Source organism: Labrus bergylta, chromosome 6 (genome assembly GCF_963930695.1).
Source record: "Labrus bergylta chromosome 6, fLabBer1.1, whole genome shotgun sequence".
NCBI lineage: Eukaryota > Metazoa > Chordata > Actinopteri > Labriformes > Labridae > Labrus > Labrus bergylta.
Genome location: NC_089200.1, coordinates 16,380,434 through 16,405,510, shown reverse-complemented (window position 1 = coordinate 16,405,510; position 25,077 = coordinate 16,380,434). Strand labels below are relative to the sequence as shown.

The following is a 25,077-nucleotide window of genomic DNA, read 5'->3' as shown; positions in this document are numbered from 1 at the left end:
TATCGATGCATCACAAATGTATGAATAAAATGATATTTTGATGAATGAACCTAGAAATGATATGCTTTAATTTGTTTATTGAAACACCTACTGTAATGCATATTACTCCCTGTATAACCACAAGGAAAGCATTAGCACCTTTGAAACATACAATATGAAAGTAACCTTTTAAAATAAACTGTTGGTATATATTCCACGCTCCTGTGTCTTTAATCCCCTAAAAGAAACAAAATACTTCTTTTTTTTTTGGTTATTGGTAAAGAAGACAACTCTCGACAAAGGTGTAGTTTATTCAATGTTCCAACTCTGGTAAGTAAACAGTGCCATTGACTATACTGTCATTACTCTATTCACATACACCTAAATTATATTTGGATAAACGCATACCGTACATTACAAAAGTCAACTTAAAATAATCCCTTCAGGAAAGCTATGTAATGAAAACTACAGAATTTGCACAAACTTTTTTGCAAAAAAAAAAGCAACAGAGTAAAAACAGGTGAAGAACATTTTGACATTTAGTTAAAGGTAAAGAAGAATAAAACTCACAGAAGAACAGTTGTACAATCCAAATGACTAAATGCCAAAGTCTAGTGCACATGCTGACATTGTAAAAGCTGTTTAGTGACAAATTAAACAGGTAGGTTTAGCATGGCAGAGAAAATGAATAGAGACCGAGCTGGAGGGAAAGCCAAAACCAAAATAGACAAAAAATACAAAAAGCATTACGTTATCAGGAGAGCAGGGGGAACAAAAGGTGCCTCGAAATAACAACTGATTGCACAGAATATCTCAGGACATTTATAACTTAACGTCATCGAGCAAGACAACAGGTTTTTCACTGATCCACATATGATGAAGATCAGAAAGACACTTTTTAGACCAGGGTCCGACAAAAGGATACAAAACATTAAAGAAGGAAAGGCAGAAATAAAATAGTTGCATAGAGAGACCTTTTTAGACTTCCCCGATGCATAGATGATGAACACTGCAGCAGTTTGTCAAGTAGTATGTGAAGATGATAAATGTTGAGATGTAGTGATCAGTCAAATGTAGGCACACTGTTATTAAAGGGGGAGCACTGCTGAAAGACAGAGTTCTTCTGCAAAATCATCTTGAAGATTCTGTAGACATACAGACTCACAGGTGGAGACAATCCTCTGACTATTTCTAAAGAAATCTTTAAGAGGCATTCACTTTACTTTAATATCTTGTCCAGGATGATGTGTGATAGATTATGCATTACCCACCCGAACACTCTTAAGAATTGTGTATTTATTGTCAACAGTCTGTCCTCTCCCTGAATATGAGAAGTTATGACTCCGAAGTTTGCACACACATTTTGCAGAAAAACCCTTGAAGTCGTTTTTCATCACAGCTCCCCTTGCAACCATGAGTGCACTACTGAGTTAAAGACAGTTTCGGTAAATGCCAGGTTCATACAACTGGGATTGTGTTTGTGGCGATAACAAAATATCAACACTTTGTTATACTATGCAGATTGTTTGAGATAAAACAGATAAAAGCCTGATTGAAGTCCAGTTCCATGTACTCCTTGTTTTGGTTGTTAATAGACTAAACACGGCTGAAAAACTGAAATATTGTTGACAGTCAGAGGAAGAAAACAAAAGATATCACAGATACTACTAAACAAGATATGTTTGATTTATCTGTTGGGCATGTTTTGAGTCAACTGAGTGAGTGGAGTACAGAGTCTTTGAGTGATCCAGCATGAGGTTTAGTGACTAAAACTCGAGGTGCCAGTTCTAAATTCAATGTGGTTTCTGAGTATTAAAGCTGAACAGGAGGTTTTAGTTGCTGTGAGCACCATGAAGTACATTCAGCACTGCAGCATGTCTATCCGTCAAGACTGCACATAGACGAGATATCCCAGTTCAGCTTTTATCATACAGCAGCACTGAGCAGATATGGTTGTGGTGCATATTGGTGGTCATATTGCATTAGACCTGAAAACAGTTCAGGTGCATAACTAGTGACGTGTAAAAAGCAGCAACAGCTCCAGCAAAAACATTCATTCAAAATTTTGAGTCATTGTCTGAATATGTCAAAGTGATAAAGGAACCAATCTGAAACAGCTGCAGCCGAGAGTTCAAGTTTTGCACACAATGCAAACATCTTGCAACTCACAATGAATCAAAGAATTTCACTGCAGAACGAAGGGATTCTGTTTGTGCACTGATATGATCTCAACATAGGCTTAGTTTTAATTTGGCATCAGTTGTATGTTTGTATACTGTAATCTCTACATCGACTAATGGCCACTTCAAGGATTTTCAGGTTCAGCAGTACTGAAGTTGAAGATATCACATTCATTTGTTTATAGCTGGTGAATAAAAAGACCACTTCAACTGCACCTTATGAGCTCATTTTACGCAAAAAAAAGTGCTTACAGAGTGGGGAAATACTTCAATGTTGATAACTCGGCAAGGGCACCCGAGAAAGTTTTGCCTTAAAGAGGGACACACTCAAACAATCTCAAAGTAAAACTGGGGCAGGTTTGAGCCATAATTCACTAACACTGTTTTTTTTAACCAGGTTAACACCCATTTACGCTGGGCTCAGTCTGAAACTTTCAGCATACAATAAGTCGTTTATATCTCGTTACTACTTTTAAAGGGGCTATATGTAACTTTCAAAAACACTGCGTTTGTAGCGATACCTCATGGCTGTTAGGTGAACTGTACCAGTAACCTGTTGCTTGCTCTCCCTCACGTGCTTGTACGTACACAAACTAGCATCATTATCGGCCGCGAAACACTAGATATTTACTGACATAATGTTTACAGAGGAGGTAAGTGGTCATACACATGTGAAAGTCTGTGAAGGAGTCTGTGTGTCTGTATTCATTCTCCATCCTACAAACGACAGTCTCTGCAGGAACTGGCTGAGAGCAGGAGTGTGTGATGAGGTTGTCCGCCTTTGAGAGCTCCTAGGGTGGATAGAAGTGTGTGGAAGGCGGCCTCTGGCTGTGGAGGTGAAGACCGGGAGTGTGTGATGAGTTTGTACTGTTAATCTCTGTAAGCAGAGCGGAGTGAGGAGGACGTTGAGAACATGCATAAAATGTCACTTCCTGGAGCTTTCGCAGAAAATACGACCCGGGGAAAGATTTTATACAGGCAACACAGATAGACAGTGAACATCTACTCACATCAGTAAACCCTTCGCTTATTAATGGGCGATAAAAAAACGATTTATACATGTAAAAAGTTACATATAGCCCCTTTAAACTTCAGGATGTCCTTTCAATATCCTTGAGATGAAAAACACTGTATTGTATTTCAATGCAGAATGCAAAGCCACCAGCAGCACAGTAATTTGTTTTCTGTTGATGCAGTTTCGGGGCATTTCAGGGCTGGCAGTGAAGCACTCCCATCTCAATATACATTTATAAAATGTACCACTTTGAAGACACTGGCACAGTAGCTGAAGGCATAGAGAAGGAACAATGTGATTTGATATGTGGCATTATTTTGTTTGCAGAGCACTCCAGAAGTAGAAATTGCACACATTCCTCTGCACCTACACTGGCAAGAAAATGTCTTTTCTTAAACACAAACACTTAAATATACATTCAAAGCGTAACATAACAAAAGAGCACATTGCTTTCCCTTTTTTTTTTTTTAACCAAGGTTCCTGGTTGATCCTGAATGACATCACGGTAAGGCGAGCAGCTGGTCAAGGAAGTTGTATTACATCATTTCCACTGTGGTTGTTATTAATGTTGTCTGCCAGTCTTCTGCAGGTGAACAAATGTGTTTTCTTTTAAATGGTGCAGGGTGGAGGTGAGAGGGGGGGAATTTACTTTAACCACTGGACAGTCGATGGTAAAAATAGATATAGCCCAAGTCTTTTGGAGGCCTTTCTGACAAACATACTTTGTGGTCGTTGAACATCACCCACCTGCAGGAGGAAAACATTTACAGAAATTACACATTTTAATGTAAGTATGGATATGTTCAAAGTTTCTCCTCTATGAGGAAAGATGTAATGGGACAAAAGTAGTTTTTGAAGAATTTAGAATTCTACATTATTCAGAAATCTGATGACAAAAGAGGTATTAGTAAATACAATTGTACAAAAAAAGGACAATTTGTTTGTGACTAACAGGGGGTTGCTCATTGCTATCAATAATATGCTGTCAGTTTTTAACCACGATGAACTCAATGTAAACAAATGGCTGTTTACAACTCACCTTCCCTCCTTTTTGATGTGACAAACATAATGACCAGACATGGTGGATGCTCCCATGTGGCTAATGAAAGCAAACAGCTCATATCCTGAAAAAGGAGGCACAAACACATGTATTTAAGTGTGATAATATAAAAGCAGCTAAACAAATAGAAAATGTCAGCCTTCATAACATATTTAAATTAATATCTAGCTAATATCTAAATTAAAACATCTGGCATACATCAACATGGCTTTTGTTGCTGCTGTGTTTACAGTTGGTGTGACAGAGCAGGCCAAGCAGCAGCACACACACTATGTAAAGGTGGCAACCATTACTTGGAGACGAGTGTTAGCTAACCGGTGAACTGTCATAACATCCAAGGGAAATTAAAAGCAGGAGGCAGAAAACTCACTGTGAATTTTTTTGTTTTGTTTTCTGAACACGTGTTAATTTCTCAAAGCTACAGGTCTTTGTTAAATAAAGCATAAAATGCTTCTGCTGACCTTCTTTTTCCAATACAAAAGTTACAGACACGGTTTGAGTTCTTCTATTGATTTCACCATTCATGTATTCATGTTTTGTTTTGTTTATACTGTGCTCTAGCTTTGCTGTCATTTCAAACTCATCCACTCCCAATCTGTCTGCCACTCTGCTTTTAGACTCACCTCACCTGTGATTCTACTGATCACTAGTAAAGGTAATTAAAAGTAAACCTTTGATAACGGAAAAGTTTCAAGAATAAAGAAAGTTATCATCGTTGACGTTAAGGCATGCAGAGTCACTCACGTCCTGGTCCGTCTTTGACCCGCGGGCCCGACGAGTCTCTGTCTTGGGACAGCGTGGAGTCACTGTGTGAGTTTGAGTTTGAGAAAGCGTTGTCATTGGGCTCTGTGTCCGCCATGTCTGAGAGGGCGTCAGTCTCCTCCTCCTCCGGGTGAGTGAAGATCCAGTCCAATGCTCGTTCCAAGTTATTGTTCTGTAAAAATGTTCATTTTACTTTAGTTCACTGATCATTTATTTATTTTTAACCAAACTCCATTTAATATACCAGAACTGAGGGTCAGTGATGCAAGTATAAATGTGAAATCAAAAACTTCTTGATTGTTGGGATTGTACAGATATAAGGGTTTGAGCCAGTTTTGAATATGCTTTTCTTTTATCTACACTGTAAGACATTTGAAATATATTTTCTTTGATGCAAAACATCTGATGCTCTACTTCTTCTTCTTTAAAGGAACACTAGCTCTAACAGGAAATACCAGCATAAAGAAAACATATGGCTCACAAAACAAAAAAGGTGCATATGGGACTAAATAACAGTTGAGGCTGAAACACTGTCATATTGTTTTTCTCCCTTATTCCCTTGCTACTGTGCCGCCAGGTAGCTCCTCAAAAGACAGTTGCTGCCAAAAAAATTAAAATGTATCTGGAAGGTGGCAAACCTCTATTCATGCTTAAATCTCCCTGAGGATGTTTGAATCGAGAATAGAGGTGTGATTCCTCAACAATGTCTGCCTTTTAGTGAGGCTGCTTTTTATGTCCCTGCCAGGTCAATGAGGTTGAAAAAGAGTTCATCGTCCTGATTTTGAGCCAATAATAAACCAGCCGTGACACCCCTCTCTGCTTCACACCCCAAATCCCCTTCATGGGTAATATGTGTCTATTTTATTTCACTCTAACAACATTGTGGATGGCGGGGTCTTTGTTCGCATCAGGGTCACTAACTGAGGAAACCTGCTGTCTATTTCTGTGTCTTAATAACAGTCCGGTATGTTATTTTTCCTGGAGGGGCCGTTATATGACACATGAAATGCAAGACTCAAGATTCCTGTCAAAACCTTAGTGCGAATACATCGGAGCTCCCGTTGAATGACACAAGCACTATATAAATCCTTTTGCATTAAACACTCACGTATAATATGAGATATGCGGATTAAATGGCACAACATGTCAATGGTTGTGTCCTAAATCACAAATTGCTGTCGCACAACTAAAACCTGCAGCTGAGGATCAATAATAAATACCGGCATGACTTTCAGTGATGACTAATATTGTACTGAGGTAATTTTCACAAAACAGTAAAAAATAGTAAAATATAATGTACTGAATTTTGCTTTAATAAATCATGTTTTAGCACAAAAACTCATTTATATGTGCCAACAGACTCTGGTCTCCTACCCGTCATCATCTGTCAGCTTCCAGATTTCAGTAGAAATGTTCCTAAATATTTACTTGTTAGCGTTTCTGAATTCCTGAGTTCATGCTGGTCGCTCCTCTCATCCTTTCTTAGAGCAGTCATAATGCTTTTCATTGGCAAAAAGATTTGAATCGCGATGCATGATGGTATATATTACATGGATAGTGATCAATTGTAAACTAGTTTTCACAATGCATTGTGGGATAAAATGAGTCCTCTATGTAAGGTATGATAATGCTCACTCAGAATTTGGACATTATTTTACATTATAAAGTGCTTAATACAGTGAGCAGGGTGTGATTTTGGACACAGCCAATGAGGCAGATCCTGTTCCTATACCTCAAAGCTTGCTGGGACTGTTTGTTAACAGCATGTCAAGCAGATATCTTTAATCACTCTGACATGCAGGACCTATTAAATTTGCAGCCTGGAAAGAAAACAAGGAGGCCAGCCAAAACCCCTCTATGACTGACAGAACTACCTTTGCATCACCTCACCCTCTCTTTGGCCTCACTTCCTGCCATCCTGCTGCTCTATCATGAACCAGTGAAGCTTTTGTTTTCCACTGTCCAGGTCAGCCTTCATTTTTCTGTGGTGTCATATGGTCAGTGCTGTGGTGTCTCTGTACTGCATGGCCCAGAGACAATTATGAAACTGTGTGGGTGCTTCTTTGTCCTCAGATTTTCTCTTGGCCTCTTTTGTTTTACCCTCATATAACTATTTATTGTCTGTGTGAGTCACAGAGCCAGCAAAGTGTGTAACTAACAACTACATATTTCTGACTTTCTGGAAGTGTTGCTCTTGTTTGTGTCTGTTCAGTCATGGTGACCGTCAGCTTGCACATTAGCTTCCCTCCTTTTCCTGATCAGTCAAAATAAATCAATGTTATCACAAGCGTAATGCATCACTTTGTGTGCAGCTGGCAAGATTAATTACAGAGGAAGACATACTAGAGCTAAGCAGTAAATGCAGAAACTCAAACTGTCTTTAATAAACAATAAACAAAGAACTATTTATTATAATGCAGACTCATCTGAATGATCAGCTGGCAGAAATATAGATTAATAAAGAAAGGGTTCCTGGTGAAGAGAGTGAGTATATATTGGTATACAAAGTGGGATCATAAACAAGAGTGGGCAGCAAACTGACCGTGGCTTTGAGTGCTGTGATGCTGTGAGTGCGGGGGAAGCCCATGGAAGTTAGAATGGCGATGCTCTCTTCAGGGGGCGAGTTTTCCAGCGGGGTCGCTCCCATGGGGCTGTCACTGGTGGAGGGACCAGGATCGATCATGGAGGGCAGAGTGAGAGGTTCTGCAAAGTCTGAAAACAACAGAAACAGAGGGAAAAACAAGATGCTGTAGGTCTTTATTTATTCTTAAATCGCAGAACGACTGAGTTATTTGCTGCTTTGTTGTGGAGTGTTGACGGAAAAAGTTTGACTATTAAAAGATAAAATATGGAACCTCTGAGAGTACAGAAGTGCAGGTTCATGAAGAAAGAAGTCCCAACTATCTGCCTCTGTTAATAATTTAGACATGAAAGACACAACTGTTACATAAAAAACTTCCATCACACACAAGTGCAGGGTGGGACCATGTTCCTGACAATATAAGAAGTGTGAGTCCTTCTGTCTGGGCTCTTCGTCTTGTGTACTTTGCGTTGCCATTCAAACAACTTACCCATTATTAGACTGGAGAATAGATAAATGAGACACAACTAAAACACACATGTGTATGTCAGTGTTTCATTATTGCTTATTTGGGCCTTTCAAACGTCTTTCATGAACTTAATCGATAGATCTTGAATATCTTTAAAGATATCTGTGACATTTACATGAGCTGTAGTGATAGATAAATCGCATTGCCTGCACAGTCCTTTAGAAATGCACCTCTTACAAGAAGTTTATTTTAGTACATGCCGGACTCTAAAGATTCTCGTCAAAGAGAATGATGTTGTTCTGCCACTTAAGTGAAAAGTTTAGCTGTTAAAACAAAAGTTATTGGCAAAGGAACAAATGTGGGAGAGACAGAAGATGAAGTAGCCTCAGCTGAGGACGGACTCTTTACTGATGTTATTGAGGCTAAACACGGATAACTGTGAAGTTACATTAAGCCCATTTAAAAGCAGGCAAGGGGATGCTTTTACTCCCCTCCACTGTAGAGGCCCTTTACAGCCGACCAGAGAATAAAGTGATGCAAGTCAGCGCCTCAGGGGAATGTCTCTGCTGCTAAAAGATCTTCAGGAGACAAAGTCAGCTCTCTGACTAAAGTATGTTGTGATGACACATGCAGAAATAAACACCTGCAGCACACAAAGGGATGTGAGCTCTGACACAAACGCAACTTGTGTTTAAAAGGTCCAATAGAAATACATTTGGATGGCTTTGTAAACCCGCTTCAGAAATGTTTTTGGCAGATTAGCAGCGTCAGAGTGTTTTGCGAAACAAAAAAAGAGCCCAACACAGAGTTCACCTGTAAGTTCACTAGCTCACAGAGACACCATGTGACTGCACGTGTTGCCTTTTGAAACAGCTTTATTTTTCTTCATTCATCGCCCTGAGCTCGTATCTCCCGCTCACTTATTGAAGTCTGTGGAGTCAGCTCATTGAGAACTGGGGCTCTTTCAGTGCAGCTGCTGTTGTGATGATTTGTCACCAGTATTTTTGGTTTCTCTTGGTTAATGTTACCCTTTTAAACCTCAGCACTCATGCAAGACACGTACATCGTGCCCTATTTTTGTTGTTTCTATTTTGCCTCCACTATTTCTGATTACATGCCCCGTGCCATGAACTGTTGAACTTTTTTTATTTTTAAGGTTTGACTTAAATCCTCTGTCTGCCTTTTTTTAGATATTGGGCAAGTACAGGGCCATAACTGAAGGCATATGCACAGTTACAATTTTAACTTTATTGGCATACAGACTTATTCCATTAAACAGGAAAAGCCCATAAATCTTTGCCATACTCAGCGACTGAGGGAAGTAATGCAGCACCTTAAATTAGAGAAGCTCAGGCACGTGCTACATCACTCCTATTAAAAAGAATGATAGATAGATAGAGAGATAGATACTTTATTGATCCCGAGGGAAATTCAAATTCGAATGTGACAACTTTTTCTGAATTATAATAATAAACAATGACACAGGGTAAACAACATGATCATGTATTGATGCTTATCACATACTCATCTTGGTTTTGTGCAAGCTGAATCTGACAGTTGCAGGCACAGGGGTAGGAGGTACTACCTAACAACCAGGGCCAGCTCTTGGCATAGGCCATATACGCTAATAATTACTAATCACTAATAATTTGAGGGCCAGTCAGTGCCCATTTTTGCCCTTCCCTCATGTTCTGTCTTGTAATAAGAACATTAACATTAACATATAAAGAAATAAAGAACGAAAAATAATAAACTTTGCATCCTTGTTGTTATAACAGAGATGTTGTAATATATTGCTCTTTTTTATTCTATATTTTTGTTTGAGAAGTAATTAAACTGTTCATGGTGTTTCAAATGGCTGTTGTCCATATATTGTGGTGACAGGCTTCAGGGTGGGGGGGTGGGGTCAAATCCTAATCTCGCCTAGGTCACCAAAATGGCTGGAGCCGACCCTGACCTAACATTCATGTTCTCCTCTGGATCAAAAGAAACCCTGGTTAAGGAAGTGCACTGCAGTTATTTACTTTATGCTAACATATGCCTTAGGCAAAGAGAAAATATATGTTTATACATTGTATACGTTGTATATCTCTCCATCATTCATTGCGTGAAATGAAATTCTCTTACCAGGCTCTTCCATGTGGGCTATGATCCAGTTAAAGGCCATCTCAGGGCCCATGTTGCCTGTGTAGTAGACCGCTTTCCTACAAGCCTCGAGCGGAAAGCCCATCTCTGCCAGCTGCATTACTGCCGCCTCGTCTATTTCTGGAGCTGGGGACACGAGTAACCAACATCAATAACTAAAACACAGCCGCTGCTGATTCAACACTAACTTCCCGGTTTACAGAACCAAACAACTTCTGCGGTGGCTCTCTCTCTTTGGGCCTCATTAAACAAAGACACCAGCAGAGAATCAGCCCTGGGGAAGTTTCTTTATCGAGGGATAATTCATCATGGAGAGAAATGAGCCTGGCTAGAACAAGCAGAGCCACATGCTGAAGTAAAATTTGTTTGGAAGTTAACACCAATTGCAGCACCTGGTCACACAGACATGGTCAAAGCTGCAAAACATTCATCACTATTTCTTTGGGGCCAAAATACATTTTCCATGGCTACAACTTATATAAATGTAACATATACACAAACTTTATAATGAGAAGTGAAAAATAAAATGATATACTCACAGTCCAAAGAGCCCATGGAGTTATCTGAAAGGGGAGAAAAAAATCATTTCAGGTGTCAGCACACATTAAGATCAAAGTTGAGACGACTTGAGAAAATGGATTTTTTTTTGGTTGGTGTCACCAGATTATTCTACTAAGGATGCAACAAACATCATCAGGTTTTCTGTGTGGTTCTTTGAATAGTTGCAAATTAATGCATCAAAATATCTGCAAAAAAAAACCCAACAGCTATAAATCTGATTTCACATTACTGTGAGACTATGTTACTTCTGAAATGAGTCTAGTTGGTCATGTATGATAAATAACATGTTATGGCCTCTTTTAGAGAACTTTTGTGAAATGCTTCTAGGAAACCGTCATTTGTTTCAAATAATTACATAGGCCAACTGTATTGTGTAGTAAAGTCCCACTGGGGTTGTCAGGCTGTTTCAATAAAGCTACAAAACGAGAAGTAAACACTTTTGGTGAGGGCCATGTAAGCACTAACCTGTAGTGAGGAGACTGTTCAGCCCCAAACACTGAAATCACAACTTCAGTGAATCCTTCTTCTATAAAACATGATTCACTACGACTTTAACCAAGACTATTATCTGAGGCAATTTTAAGCCATACAAAGTTTTAAAAAAAATGCCTCTCTCTAATGTATCAGTAAGAGTCAGCTAACAGAAACAGATCTGGGTGTATTTGAAATATCCAGTACATGTCTTAAATTTAGAAATGATTGAGAAATCAATATGTATAATAGATGGGTGAGCATTTTTTACATTATGTGATTCGATTAATGGAAAAATATAACAGCAAAGAAGTGGTCTGGAATTATTGAGTGCATGGATGATACACACAAAATAAGTGCAACACACACACACACACACACACACACACACACACACACACACACACACACACACACACACACACACACACACACACACACACACACACACGTTTGTGTGTTTGTGTGCACTGCTGCGTAATCAATATGAGGCACTGAAGCCTTCTGGAGACAGTAGAGTGATCAATGATTTATCAATGCTAATAGTAATAGGCCAGTGGTTTATTGGCAGCTGAAAAAAGTTATCATAATGAAGAAATTAATACATAAACTTGGAAATATTAATAAATAACACATTTCCTCTGACCTTGCTGTCCATTGCTGCCAGATGCACATATGAATTGCTATTATTTTATCAAGCTTAATGAAAGCTTTCATGCGCAAAGTGTTCAGTAGATACAGCAATGTTCCAAGAAGGCATTTCATGTGTTTGGAGATTTGGGGTAGGAAGCACAGCATGTAACGTTCAGTCCTAAAATATTAAGGCACACTCAGACAAACATGTTCCGACTTCAGTTTTGTCCTCATTTCCCCATCTGAAGAAGCTAAACGATTCTGTAAAGCTCTCAGAACAAAAACCCTTCTCCTGAGTCTGTCAGTGTGTGAAGCCCTGCACAGCCTGCTCGCAGATGCTACTGTGCCTTTTCAATGCTCTTTGGTCCCCTTTTTGTGTGTTGTGTTTGGAGCTTGAGACAGTACAGAACACTTTGTGCTTAACGTCTGCTAAAATATTAAGGGGGACACTGATAAGGTTATGTAGCTGAACTTTGAGAACAACGGAAAGAGGAACGGTGGGATAAGAAATACAATCACAGAGGAGACAGTGACAAAGGAGGGAGGGCTGAGTTTGTGCAGGAAAAGAGCCCCAAGTACGCTGTAAATAACACAAAGACTTCACTTAGTTCACACTCTGATGCAACTGCGTTTTGAGGAAGTGACATTAAAACAAATCGCACTTGCAAGCCTTGAGGAGATTCTTCCCAGAGCCCAGGGGAGTGCATTACAACTGGATCTCATAAAATCATTATAAGTTATTAGGCTTAGCCACTGTGAACACAACAACTTTTCAGAAGTTGATTGAGCATGCCTTCCCCATGGAAACAAATCCAAGATGCCTGTAAGAGAAAACTTGGGTAGCTTTGAGCAGAACATCATATTAGAAACAATTTCACGGATCATTTGTCTCTGTCACAAAACTACCCCACGCCTGATGAAAAGGATGTCAAGAAGCAGCTTTGGAGCAGCACTCACTTCAGGTAGTTTTCATAGCAACACTGTGTTGACTGTTTATTGAGTCAAATTTGATAAATTCTTTAGTGTTCACTGAGAGGTTGTTTTTTTTGTATTGTTAAAACTTTGTGTATTAGAGTGGACACAATTTAACAATGGTCTTTGAAATCAATTAGAGAAAGTGAACTTCAATATGAATGGCAAGGAAATGGCAACGGTAGAAAAGTGACAAGCAAATGTCCCTGTAGGCTACTATAGGCGAGTTATGTGAGATTGTATGACTTAAGTATCATTCTCAGTGAATCCTGGGGGATAGAAATGAAGCACTATGTGATCTGAAAAAAAATCAGAATATATGTGTAGACACAATGTTTATTTTACGGCTGTCAAAATAACGCGTTGATTTTAAATTAATTAACAAAAAAATAATGCGAGCAAAAAATGCATATTCATAGAACTGTGACGTGTTATGTAACTGATCATTCAACCATCCAGAGCAGTGTCGTGAGCTTGGTGAAAACACATGACCAAAATGTAATGGTATTGTTATGATTATATCCATCCAAGGGATCAACACCATCCGTCTCTCCCCCGTCTGCCTCTACCAAGAAACCACAGATGCACACACACATACAGAGACATGCTGAGGTAGGCTTTGTTCAACCTTTGAAAACATCTATTGGAGTGCAATCTTTCCTGCTTAATCTAAACCTACTCCTGTCTCTGTTTCAAAAGCTTGTCATAAGTTCCAATGCCATTCAGAAGCATGTGAGTGTGTACCTGTGTGTGTTAGTGTGTGTGGGTGTGTGTGTGTGTGTGTGTGTGTGTGTGTGCAATCCTTCTTTTAATTGAAACGTGTGATTAATTAGATTTAATAAATTACAAAAGAAGGAAAATGTCCTTTAAGTGATGATAGTTAAAATCACAATACTCTGCCTTACTGAACCGTCAAAGTGTGTTCTCTTAACTGTATAGACATATCTATTAATGCATTCAATTGTAGGTGTGTCATACTATACATACACTCACACTTCTTAATACAGTTACCATTTCTTTAAACCACCTAGAAAAGAAAGTGTCTGTTCCGTACCTCGTGTGTCTTCAGGTAGCACGATAGGAGGCATGAGGTCAGGAAGCTCCTCCTCGCCCGTCTGCAGCCCTGTGGCCCGCATTCTGCTCAGATCCAGGAAGTCTGGAACGTCTATGGCCAAGTCTGTAGAGGAATACACAAATATAAAACTTAACAGAAAAGTGCATCGTCCGGCAGGGATCCGGATGTTCCCAATTCTGTCAAATATGTGGTTTTAGAAGCATGATAGACGTCATTATTAATTAAAAAAACTTAAGGACATCAATTCAGATTTCAGAACTCAAGCCCACAAAGTTGCTAATCTCTATTCTGGCATCATGAATACAGAACTGCATTGTGAAACCACACACAGGGACACCAATATTACACATTTGCAGATGCAATACTTAAGTATAAAGGTGCAAATATGGTGAAATGTGGTGGTATGTTGCTATGCTGTGGGAATCACAGTCTGTAAAGGGCTTAAGACACTTTATCCACAAGTCACAACCACTGAGCAAAATTAAAACCCCACACATAATACTTAATCACACAATTTAAAAAGATAATGTGACATTATTATGTATTTTGCAGCCAATTCCTATTAATAAAGCAGTTAAACACTCAAAACATTGGTCTGTTCATTTAAACCATGACGGTTACTTAATAATATTGAGCAGCAGCTGTTTCAGCCTCTACTTTACCTGCTGATGAATTGTGGTTTTATGGTGCCCTCTGGAGGCAGTTAGGGCACAGTAAATATAATTGAGGCACAGCTTTGGTGGCAAGCAAAGGACGGGAAAGTGAAGCGTGACAGACAGTTACCTAATTTCTTTGGCACCCAGTCAACCCCGAAAGTGAATTTCTTGATCTGCAGAACCAGGTACTCTGGGAAGGAGGCAAAACGGGAAGTTCTGCAGAGGAAAAAAAAACAGCCATTTTTAACAGAGGATTCAATGGAAAGGAATGTAACACTTCCAAGTAAAATTGGGATTTTAATTGAAAATAATCTGAGGTAATTTAAATCAAATAAAGGTGTGGAGAAGTCTCTCCAAGCCCAGCAACAGAAGGTCCTCTGCTTACTTGACTCCAGCTGACTTGGCCTGAAGTGCTGAGCTCCAGAAGTTGGGGACGTTCTCTGGCTCGGTTAAAGCCTGCAGACAGGCGGTGAAGGGGATCCGCGCTCTCACTGGCTCAGGAGGAGCCCGCATGTTCTCCTCAGCGTCCTTTAGCTTGGCCTCATATGCCAACAGCTCCTCTGGTAGAATAAAAACACAGACGAACACTTTGAAGTCTGCTTACAAGTTTTGATATCTTCAACACCTCGCAGTAGTTTAGTATCCTAAATCTAAATGTGATCAAATCAATCATAATTAAGGTTTCACATATTAAACATGCACACTATACATTTAATGAAATGCAAGCATTCACTAAGGTTTATGTACACCAATTTATGTACAATTCAAAATGGCTGCTGACAGAAATAACAACCTGAGCTTCCATTTACAGTTCCTGTGACAATGTCTGTATCCCTCACCAAGGTTATATTTGTTTAAAAGTAATACAATATCACAATAAATACAGTAATGTTACATTGACTTGAGCTACCTTTAGATGCACTTTAGACATTATTTGTCATATCATGAATTACAAAAAAGTCAAGTCTTGACCCTCTTTGTCCTCAGTTGTATCCACATCAAGCAACTATAGCTTCCTACAGAACAACATGTGTTTTTGTGAAGGAGCTTATTTACCTCGATTGGTTGCTGCTTCAAAGGGGGCTGGCAGCTGGATGCAGTAGTCTACCCTCTGTGTGTAACGAACCCGACGTGTCTGGCAGCACTGAGTGCGCTCCTCCACCAGGAAGCGGAAGACGTCACTTGGGTTCTCTGAGCCTGCACTGTTCCTCTGTAAAATCAGGGAGAGTGAGTGTTTTACTCATTTGAGGTTTTGTAACATATTGGGCTGACAGTGACATTTTGTAACACCTTAAATAAACACCCAGTCATGATATTGAAAACAGATAACAAATTAAAGTTCCCTTTTTAAAAACTTCCCTCAAAGAAAACCTAAGGGCAGACATGCTGTTAAGTGTCCCATCTGTTTCTCACATTGTAATAGTATAGTTTGGCCTTCTGAATTAATGCTCCGATAATCTGGTCTAAACTTAGCTGGGGTTATTTAAGTGAGGCTGTTATACTTTTTGGATAATAATATGATATGCATAATGATTTTAGAGTTGCAACTGATTTAAAGCTGGTCAAGGTAAAAATATAAGTATATAATATAAGAGCAATCAGCATCTGAACAACTATACTATTTGAACCAAAGTTATTTCAGTGAGTGTAAGAATACTACAGGAACTAACTCTCTTCTGTCTCAGCATCTTTTCAACTGTCTGTTCCAAACTGAACTGGGAAAAAAGGAAAATGTTTGCTGCTCCCTTTCCTTACAATGAATTACAAAAAGACCTGAAACTTAATGAGCTGATCTCATTGGATGATTTTCAGAGGATGTTGAATGACTTGGAGGCGGACACATCTGGCTGTAGATGCCCTGTCTGATATATTAATGAGTATAATCCATTTTAATAAACATTTGCAGCTTTACTTGTAATTTCATGTCTTTCATTGTCCGACAGAAACTTTGTTGTCTGTGCTGCTGCCTGTCTTGGCCAAGACACTCCTAAAAAAGGAGTTTTTTAATCTCAACGAGTTTCTCTCTTTCCGGGTTAATTAAAGGTTGAATAAAATAAATAGAAAAACAAAACTGCCAACTGGGGGTTGGTTAAAGGGCAGCAAATTGGGAAGAGACAAAATTGGAATGCATGAAAAGATGATTGAATAAATGACTAAATAAATGAAATTTGATTTGATTTTGTTTTTTCTTCTCCCTACTTCCAAGTGGGCTGGCGACCTCCCAAGGTTCTGTATCCACTGTCTGATGTAAATAAAAGGTAAAAAAAGCCCCAAATAATCTTTAAACCCACAAACCCCACCATCCCTTTTTCCTATTTTATCATCCAATTCACAATATATAAATACAAATATAATATTTATTTCTCACTCAACACAACATATGAACTCTTATTAATGATGTACTCATTTTTTCAATGGTGCTTTATACTGAGGTGTTGATCACTCAAAAATCAGCCTTTTTATTTCTGTCTGCTTTTGTTTGTCTGGTCTTCTTCATATTATTTTCTCTTTCTTTTTCCATCGCTGCTGCTGTCTTTGCTGTTTTTGTATTATCTTTAGTCAACGATCATCATCTCTCTGCATTACCCTGTCACCTTTTTATAATTGTTCCTTTATAGCACTTTCTTTGCACTAATTGAAAACACTAAGTCTGTTTTCACACGTTCCACAAACATGTAAAGCTTGGGACGTGACAGCCTGATCACTGAAATGCAATTCTGTCTACAAGCTATTCTTTGCTGTGGTCTATTAAAGTCTCCTGGCATGACTTCAACGCAACTGCTGTTTGACCCAGATCTCTTAATACAGTTATTCATAATGTAGATGCAACTCTTTAATTCAGGAGCCACCTCAATTAACCTCACCCGGCCCACCATGACTGAGGGTGTTACATCGTTTCGGAATCACAGAGACATTCATTATTTTTCCCTGTGTGATTTTTTTGTCGACTTACTGCTTTTGAAGTGGAGGTCCTTAAAGTATACATTGGGCTTATCGGAAGACTCTGATGAATGATGACAATGCAATTTAGCTCACAGGTTTACACTGCATCTTTTCTGCAGGACAGTCTTTCTATTCTAAGACGCTACAGAAATACACTAGTTATAATTTTACTCAGGCCAAGTGTGCAGGCTGACAACGACGGAACAAAATGTTGCTGATGGTGTTAGTCATCTTATCTACGTCTACATAAATAAATCAGTCTCTAGTTTAGAGACAGCTGTAGAGGCCAGCAAGTAGACTTAAAAAGGGGAGGTCAAAACCAAGTTCAAGCACGAGTCTTTGTAAGGTTCCAATGGATTATGAAGAAGTAATTGATGCTAGGGGAGTGTTGCTCGTCTGTTTTGTTGATCAGGTTGGAGTGACGTGTTTGGTCCGAGTCAGGGCATGTATCAGAGGCAGAATAGGAGGCATTATCTGGCCCCCTGTGTAACAGATAGCACGAAGCTATTTATAAGTCCCAGTTGAGAAAGACACGTCAGTGCACGCCATGTGTATGTACCAACAACCAGGGAGAAAGTATGCCCAAAAACAGACCCTCCCCTCACAATCTACTGCCTGTCCATGTGTGCCAGAGGTCAGACGTCACAAAAACACTTTCTCAAAACTTGAACATTTCACAACAATGTGAAAACTAAGATTGTGTCAGTATATTTGTTGGAGGCAGCCTCTTATTCACTTGCTTGTCTGTCTTGAGTTTTCACCAAGTGATAGTGTATAAAGATGCTCTAATAAATACAGATTGGATAACACACTCTGTATTGTTACAATGTACTTGTAATTACTTTTCTATTATTGGCAAGCATATACATAATACGAGAAACCAAAGAAAACGTATTCATCCCCATGACAACCGGGAAAACTCCATCTGCTATTGTGATGAACATTCAAAACATTAGGAATATTGACATTAATGATACAATTTACTAACTACCAGTATATTTTTTTAAGTGAAGTATGACTGATATGGGATTACATTTTTTTATATTTTGGGGCTTTATTTGATAGGACTGTGGATAGATTTTTTTTATATGTAAATACATGCTGCTGTTTTTATCCTGCACTACAACGAGCCAAATGCAACAAAATTTAGTTCTTATCTGCACTGTAAAGTACAAGTTTGAATGACAATAAAGAAAGTCTAAGTCTAAGTAGAGAAGGGAATCGGGAGCGAGAAGGGAATGACATGCAGGAAAGGAGCCACAGGTCGGACTTAACCCCGGGTTAACTGCTTGGAGGACTATAGTTTATGTGCATAGGTCGCAACCTAAACGCTAGGCCATCTGCGACCCCTGATGTGGGATTTTTGAAAGTGACACTTTTGCTCATTTAAGAGTGAAATTTTCACAGATTACTGATATAAAGGCCAAAACATCAATGTTATTTTTTCAAATATTGTTTTTGTTGGGCTTTCAACAGTATTTGGACAGGACAGCTAATAATAGACGGCAAATGTGGTGAGAGAGAGTGGGGATTTGTGTGTGTGTATGTGTGTGTGTGTGTGTGTGTGTGTGTGTGTGTGTGTGTGTGTATATATATATATATATATATATATATATTTTTTTTTTTTTTTTTTTTTTTTTTTTTTCAGTTCGTTTTAATTTTTTTATGTGAATAAATATGATGAAAACTAGACTCAGTCTTCCCTTAATGGGATCCCCAGCTCCTGCAGTCACATGTTTAAGTGTCCTTGGGTGAGACACTGAATTATTGTGAATGTGTGTGAATTGATTAATCATTTTGGGCGGGTGGGCACATTACATAGCATCCTCTGCCATTAGTGTGTGAATGTAGTGTGAATGAGTGAATGCGACATCTAATGTAAAAAGTGCTTTGAGTAGTCAGAAGACTAGAATAGCGCTACACAAAGTCCAAGTCCATTTACCAACTCACTAAGCAACTGAAGGACCAACCTGCCTTTTTTAATTTTGGAAAGCTTTTAAAAAAAAACAAACAAAAAAAAAAACAGGAAGTATACTGGTTTTTAACAATTGGAATAAGTTAAGCTGCAACAACTTTTCGCTTCACTCACCTCCACCAGGTTGATGACGTGCAGGAGGAGCTCATGTGCATCTTGTTGTCTGGTGGAGGAGAACTCTGGGTGTCCCCTGCTCACTAGGGACTTGAACATTCGGGGAGAGACTCCCTTCTGCTGGTGCTGAAAAGAAAATATTTGGGTTTCACAAAAGCTGAATGAATGACCACTCATCTGTCTCAATAGGAAATATAATGCAAGATTACAGACCAGAGGAAAATGTTACTAAAAACATTGACAAAAAAAAAACTTCAGTTGTCCTGCCAGTAACAGACTCTGCACAGGTCTGCTAATCCCAAATCTTCAAATCAGGTTCATGAAACATAAAACTTCATTAGAATCTAGAGAGTGTTCTTCTTAACTCAAAGATTAGTATGAAGGTAGAGAAAAAACATTAACATTGAAAAATGTCATCACTGCTTCCTGAATGAATACAACTGTTACTAAATAGGCAGATAATCCCCAGTAGGCCTACTAGTTTTTTGTAAAAAAAAAAAAAAAAAAAAAATAGTAGGCCTACTGGGGATACTAATAAAACTAACTTTATGTGTTTCTGGGTTTTAAAAGTATGTTGTAAGTTTGACATTTTCTAGCAATAATGCCCTAACCGATTGATGTTGACTCATAGACAAGCTAACTAGGTTAACATTAACTACCCAATGTTTGCTAGTTGGCCAAGGGAAACAATGGGAAACAGACGACCAGGCTCTGTCTATGGATGGCATCATCAGCACCCCATGGTCATCATATTTATTATTAATATAATTTTTCTGCTTGTTTTAGATAAACACTGGAAACTTCAGGAAGTTGTTTCTCAGCGTTGTGCAATGCTAAGATACACTTGTGTCGTGCTAGCATTCATTACATTCACCGAATAGACATGAGAGCATTCAACTCTCTTGAAGTTTTTTGGCATAAAAGCAAACTTTTTAACTTTCTTTTTTTTCCTAAAAGGAATAGATTATTTAGTACAAACTGACAGCAGCATGCCAACTCAAACCCTCCCCCCCCTCTCCTCTCAGCTGTCAACATAACTGACTCCATCACATGTAGGAAGTGTAGGATCACAGCCATGCCCTATCAGTTACTGTGACTGGATAAGCTTAAAGGAAAACCACAGGTTAGAGGGATAGTGCTGGTTCCCATTATGCCTTCATGGCACTCCTCTCCTCTTTGTCCAGTCAGCTGTGCACCATGTGGTCAAAGATGTAACATCATGGTCATTTAAATTGGTAAAGCAAAACTCACTGACAAATAACAGAATTTACAAGATTGCAGAAATCTCAAAACAGTCGAGAAAGCTTAATTGAGGCAGTGATGCGGCGAATTTCAAGAAATGTACAGTTTTAGTTCTGTTTCTGGAGCTGTTCTAATAAACTATTTGAGTTGTACATTTGGGATAGAAGCCAAAACACCTATTTTCAGACAAAAGGGAAAAACTCAAAGCACAGTAAAACTTTAAGATGCCTTTAAAAAAGTTATTTTCATTCTGTTTGGATCAACATCTTTCAAGCTGACATAATCACAGTTTATAAATAACAAATGGATATGGCCTGTAGTGTAGCCTATAATAAAACATATTTAATGTTTCAATTTGAAAAACATCAAACTTAAAAGCTGAAACTCTGTTTAGTGCTTTAATGAAACAAAGTAGTAACATGCTTATGTCAGTTATAGACCCAGTTTAGGAGCTGGACATACCCAGTTTAATACCTTGTGTTCTTCTTTCATCACCTGTTCAATGAGCTCAGATTTCATGGGTGGTTTGGAGTGCTGGCCTGAGAGAAGTCCGTGTCCAAGTTTAGCCCTGTTGGACAGAAGCAAAGCCAGAAACTTTACAAATGATCGCCCGTCTCTCAGGTTTGTTCTCGTCTCTTTGGGAAGGCTTATTGAATGTCATACACTGAGAGCATTTGTTTCTTTTCTCGTCTTGTTAAAACATTCAGACAATACACCTGAGGCCTGTTTAACTTGTTAACCCTTTCTTTTCAGTCTCATGGACCCTGCTTCAGACTTCAGACTTTCTTAAATCCCTCTAATTCTTAAAATATGTATAATTCCTCTGGTTCACCTTTGGTTTCCCTCTCAATATGTTGTATTTCTTCTGCTGGAAGGTACATCATTAATGCTTGAACAGTATATTTTATCAACTAAATCTATGCTCTTTTTTAAGACTACAGACACATGTTGTAAATTCACCTAAGCAAGAGTTAACTGTGTAGGGGGAAAACTATCAACCCCTAAGTTGATATTAGAATCAATTTAAGTCTTGTTTGTTTGATATAAATGAATAAAGGAGGTTGGATTAAATACAAAGAAATAAATCCTTTACATCTCATCAATATCTCCTTTTCTATTTTCTTTACAGAGATGGGAAGTATTTGCCTGTTTTTGTTGCTTTTTTGTAAATGCATAAAACATAAAAAAAATAATTAAGTCAAGTCAAGTTCTCCTTATTGTCATTTCAACCATGTACAAAGTACACATTGAGATGACATTTTGTTCCTCTAGGACCGTGATGCTACATAAGATTGAGAATTTAAAAATTAAGAATTAAGAATGAAGAGGCAAGAATATGAGATTACATGCAGTGACAAGGTGTCACTGTTGGTGACAATAATTTCCTTAATACATTTCCTTAATCTGCTTACAGACTCTCAAACAGTGACAGTCATCAACATGTTTATCTGGTAATGAACCTCATAATATAAAGCATTTGTTGCTTCACACCACTGATGTTAATCGCCTGCCTTGCTTAATCCCCTCTTAGCTTTCATCCTGGCCACTGTGCCACTGGCCTGTTGCAACACACCAGCTTACATGACAAAACACACCAAGTTTTAACATGAATGACTGGATAAAAACACTGTTAAAGAAAGTATCATCAATTTCTTAACTAAAGTTCATAAACTTGATTTGGCCATCTTTTGAAACTGCAGTGTCATAATAAAGTTATCAAAAGTGTTTTAATAATCAAAGATACAAGTTTCACGTAAGGACCCCTCAGCATTTTCTTAACCAAGCAGCTTGAAAACCCCTTGCTTGTCTTGTGTGTTATTGCACTGAATTATGTAACACAGGAGGCACTTACATTTGAGTGGCAAAGTCCTGTGTGGGGTCGAGGGGTGAGTAGTCAAATATCCTCTGAAGATTACCCACATACCTACAGATCAAAAGAAATGTCACACGCTTACCTCAGACTGAGCACATGGACACAGCACAAGACCGCTGGAAACGTAGAAAGCACTAACACTTTCTGCTCGTGAACATACTCACTAAATAATGCTGGGTCAAGTGTGTAACAGATATTTAAATAACTAAAATTGTTTCAAAATAAAAGTTTATTTTCTGCTACTAATCTTACCTCCATATGTAACCTAGAGCTACACATTTTAAAAATGTACATAAACACAGATTTCCATTTTAATTACACATTTTACCGTGACAAAATGTAATAAGCACTGCACATAATACAACATAGGTCATGTTAGACTTTCCATCATGTTAATATAAACTAGTGAAACATTTTTGACTGCATTTATTTTTTTCTTAATGCTTAATGATTAGTCTGATTAGTCAAGATTTATCTTTGCCGAAATTGTAGTCATCTGAGGAAGTTCATCTGCGTTTTCGTCACTAATGAATTGGCCGCTGAATCTCATGAAAAGTGTCTCGTGGTGCTTAGAGACTCACATATGAAAATCAAATTAGGCTTTAGTATGCTGTGTAACAAGTTTATTTTGTGTGCCTGCTATTGTAAAAATCCTGAGGTTAAAGAGACAGTATTCAGAAATGTGAGTCAATGAAATCAAAAAACAGACAATGAATTTGTTCCCCTTTGATATCAAGAATCTGTTTACCTTTTCAGTGACATTTTGTGCTTTGATTAAAGCACTAACCTTATCAAAAATAAATATGGACAACCTGAAAATACCTTAAATAATGTGTAGAAACTAAATAATGTGAAATAATACAGATAACAAACTCTAGCTCATTGAAATATCTATATGATATATATATAGATCTATGTATCGATATATATATGCTGTGTACTCACATCCTCTGGAAGTCAGGGATGCTGAAGAGGACCTGCATCACCGTGCTGAGGTAGCAGCTGTTTCCCAGGTTTTTGATGCCCGTGTAACCAGAACCAAACACCGCTTTCAGCTTCATGCCTGACTCCTGGATCACCTCCCATTCGCTTACCCGTGGCCGAGAGTTATTGTCTGTGTTGTGACCGTTTTCTGTCTGAGGGGAGAAAGAGAGAGAGGTAAAAAGCTCAATGTGAAACCTTCAGCGGGGAAAACTTTTTGTTGTTGTTGTCAAAAGCTAAAACAACTCACTCTATTCTGCATCTGTAGCATGTCTATTCCAAAGTGTGACAAGTGTTCTGATATGTGGGGGTCCAACACGGCCTCTTCCTCCTCAAACGAGTAGACATCTGAAACCCAAAGGATTAGGTTATCTCAATTACAGGTCAGTCTAAAACTTAACACCCTTTTTTAAGCTTTTTTATATTGTTACGGTTACATCTGAACCCTGTTTACATTTGTATTTAAAAAAATTTGAGGGCCCCTCTATAGTCAGTAAGTACAATTTGTTACAGACCACAGGTGTTGAAGTAATAACTTTTAAAATTGTGTTTAGAATGATCATTATTTCAATTAAAAACTGCTAATGATAAGCTTCATGTTCTAAGATCCCTACCAGGCTTAAACTACAGTTTAAAACCATGCCATGTTAATCTATAATTATACAATACTAGCTCATGTAAATGCATGTGCACCAAGTTTACAGTAAACTATTTTAATTACATTATGACAAATTAAAACAAAGGCCATTTTCCAAAGGTTTGATCCTTGGTGTGCTTTTTTTTGTTAGTTAAATAGTTAGTGTTAGAGTTAGTGAAATAAAAGCTACTTCAAGGATATCCATCCCTCACATCATATAGAAACTTGTATTGTGGTTCAAATGTGACAGCTGAGATGATCATGTCATAAGTGTCAGACCTGCTCCGTCTGGTGTGATGGTATCCAGTTTGACAGCCAGGGGATGGTTGGTCTCTCTAAAGTGCTCCAGGGCGTGGCCGTTCCCTCCGCTCCCATCGAAGAACCACTTCCCACAGAGCACGGCTCCATCCGTGAGGTTCATCCACAGGTTTTCTCTCATCTCACACTTCTGACACTTCCAACCACTGAGAGCAAAGACAAAGACATTTCTCTGTGTTGTTACTTATTAAATAATCAGTTGCAGAGAATCACTTTTTCACTATTCATTTTAGGTCAATTCATGAGGACACTCCTGAAGAAACAGATAGAGCCTAGACAGTTGTTTGAATGTTTATTAAGTTTAATTTAAAACACTTTAGATTTTTCTATTTCAACTTTCTTGAGTACAATGAACAAAAGAACCAAAGTTAGCTGAGGAGCAAGACATTCTTCTGTTTTCAGTTTACAGTTTTTAACAAACACTGCCCTAAGAAA

At 38.4% G+C, this 25,077-nt stretch overlaps 1 protein-coding gene across 3 annotated transcripts in view; it reads right to left on the bottom strand.

Moving 5' to 3' along the window:
• Positions 1-274: 274 nt before the first annotated feature.
• Positions 275-25,077, bottom strand: part of usp13 (ubiquitin specific peptidase 13) — a 33,953-nt gene continuing 9,150 nt past the window's right edge. Inside the window, exons 6-21 of one of the 3 annotated variants that reach the window (XM_065955857.1) lie at positions 24,604-24,788; positions 23,938-24,035; positions 23,652-23,842; positions 22,686-22,757; positions 21,329-21,401; positions 19,592-19,717; positions 15,616-15,769; positions 14,945-15,119; positions 14,687-14,775; positions 13,883-14,005; positions 10,731-10,754; positions 10,174-10,317; positions 7,539-7,708; positions 4,979-5,168; positions 4,214-4,298; positions 275-3,921 (exon numbers count right to left, since the gene is read on the bottom strand). In XM_065955857.1, coding sequence (XP_065811929.1) covers positions 3,825-3,921; positions 4,214-4,298; positions 4,979-5,168; positions 7,539-7,708; positions 10,174-10,317; positions 10,731-10,754; positions 13,883-14,005; positions 14,687-14,775; positions 14,945-15,119; positions 15,616-15,769; positions 19,592-19,717; positions 21,329-21,401; positions 22,686-22,757; positions 23,652-23,842; positions 23,938-24,035; positions 24,604-24,788 — 1,996 coding nt within the window. In that variant the 3' untranslated portion in view covers positions 275-3,824. Of the gene's footprint in view, positions 3,922-4,213; positions 4,299-4,978; positions 5,169-7,538; positions 7,709-10,173; positions 10,318-10,730; positions 10,755-13,882; positions 14,006-14,686; positions 14,776-14,944; positions 15,120-15,615; positions 15,770-19,591; positions 19,718-21,295; positions 21,402-22,685; positions 22,758-23,651; positions 23,843-23,937; positions 24,036-24,603; positions 24,789-25,077 lie in introns of all 3 variants that reach the window. The other 2 variants (XM_065955855.1, XM_065955856.1) reach the window with 2 other exon arrangements.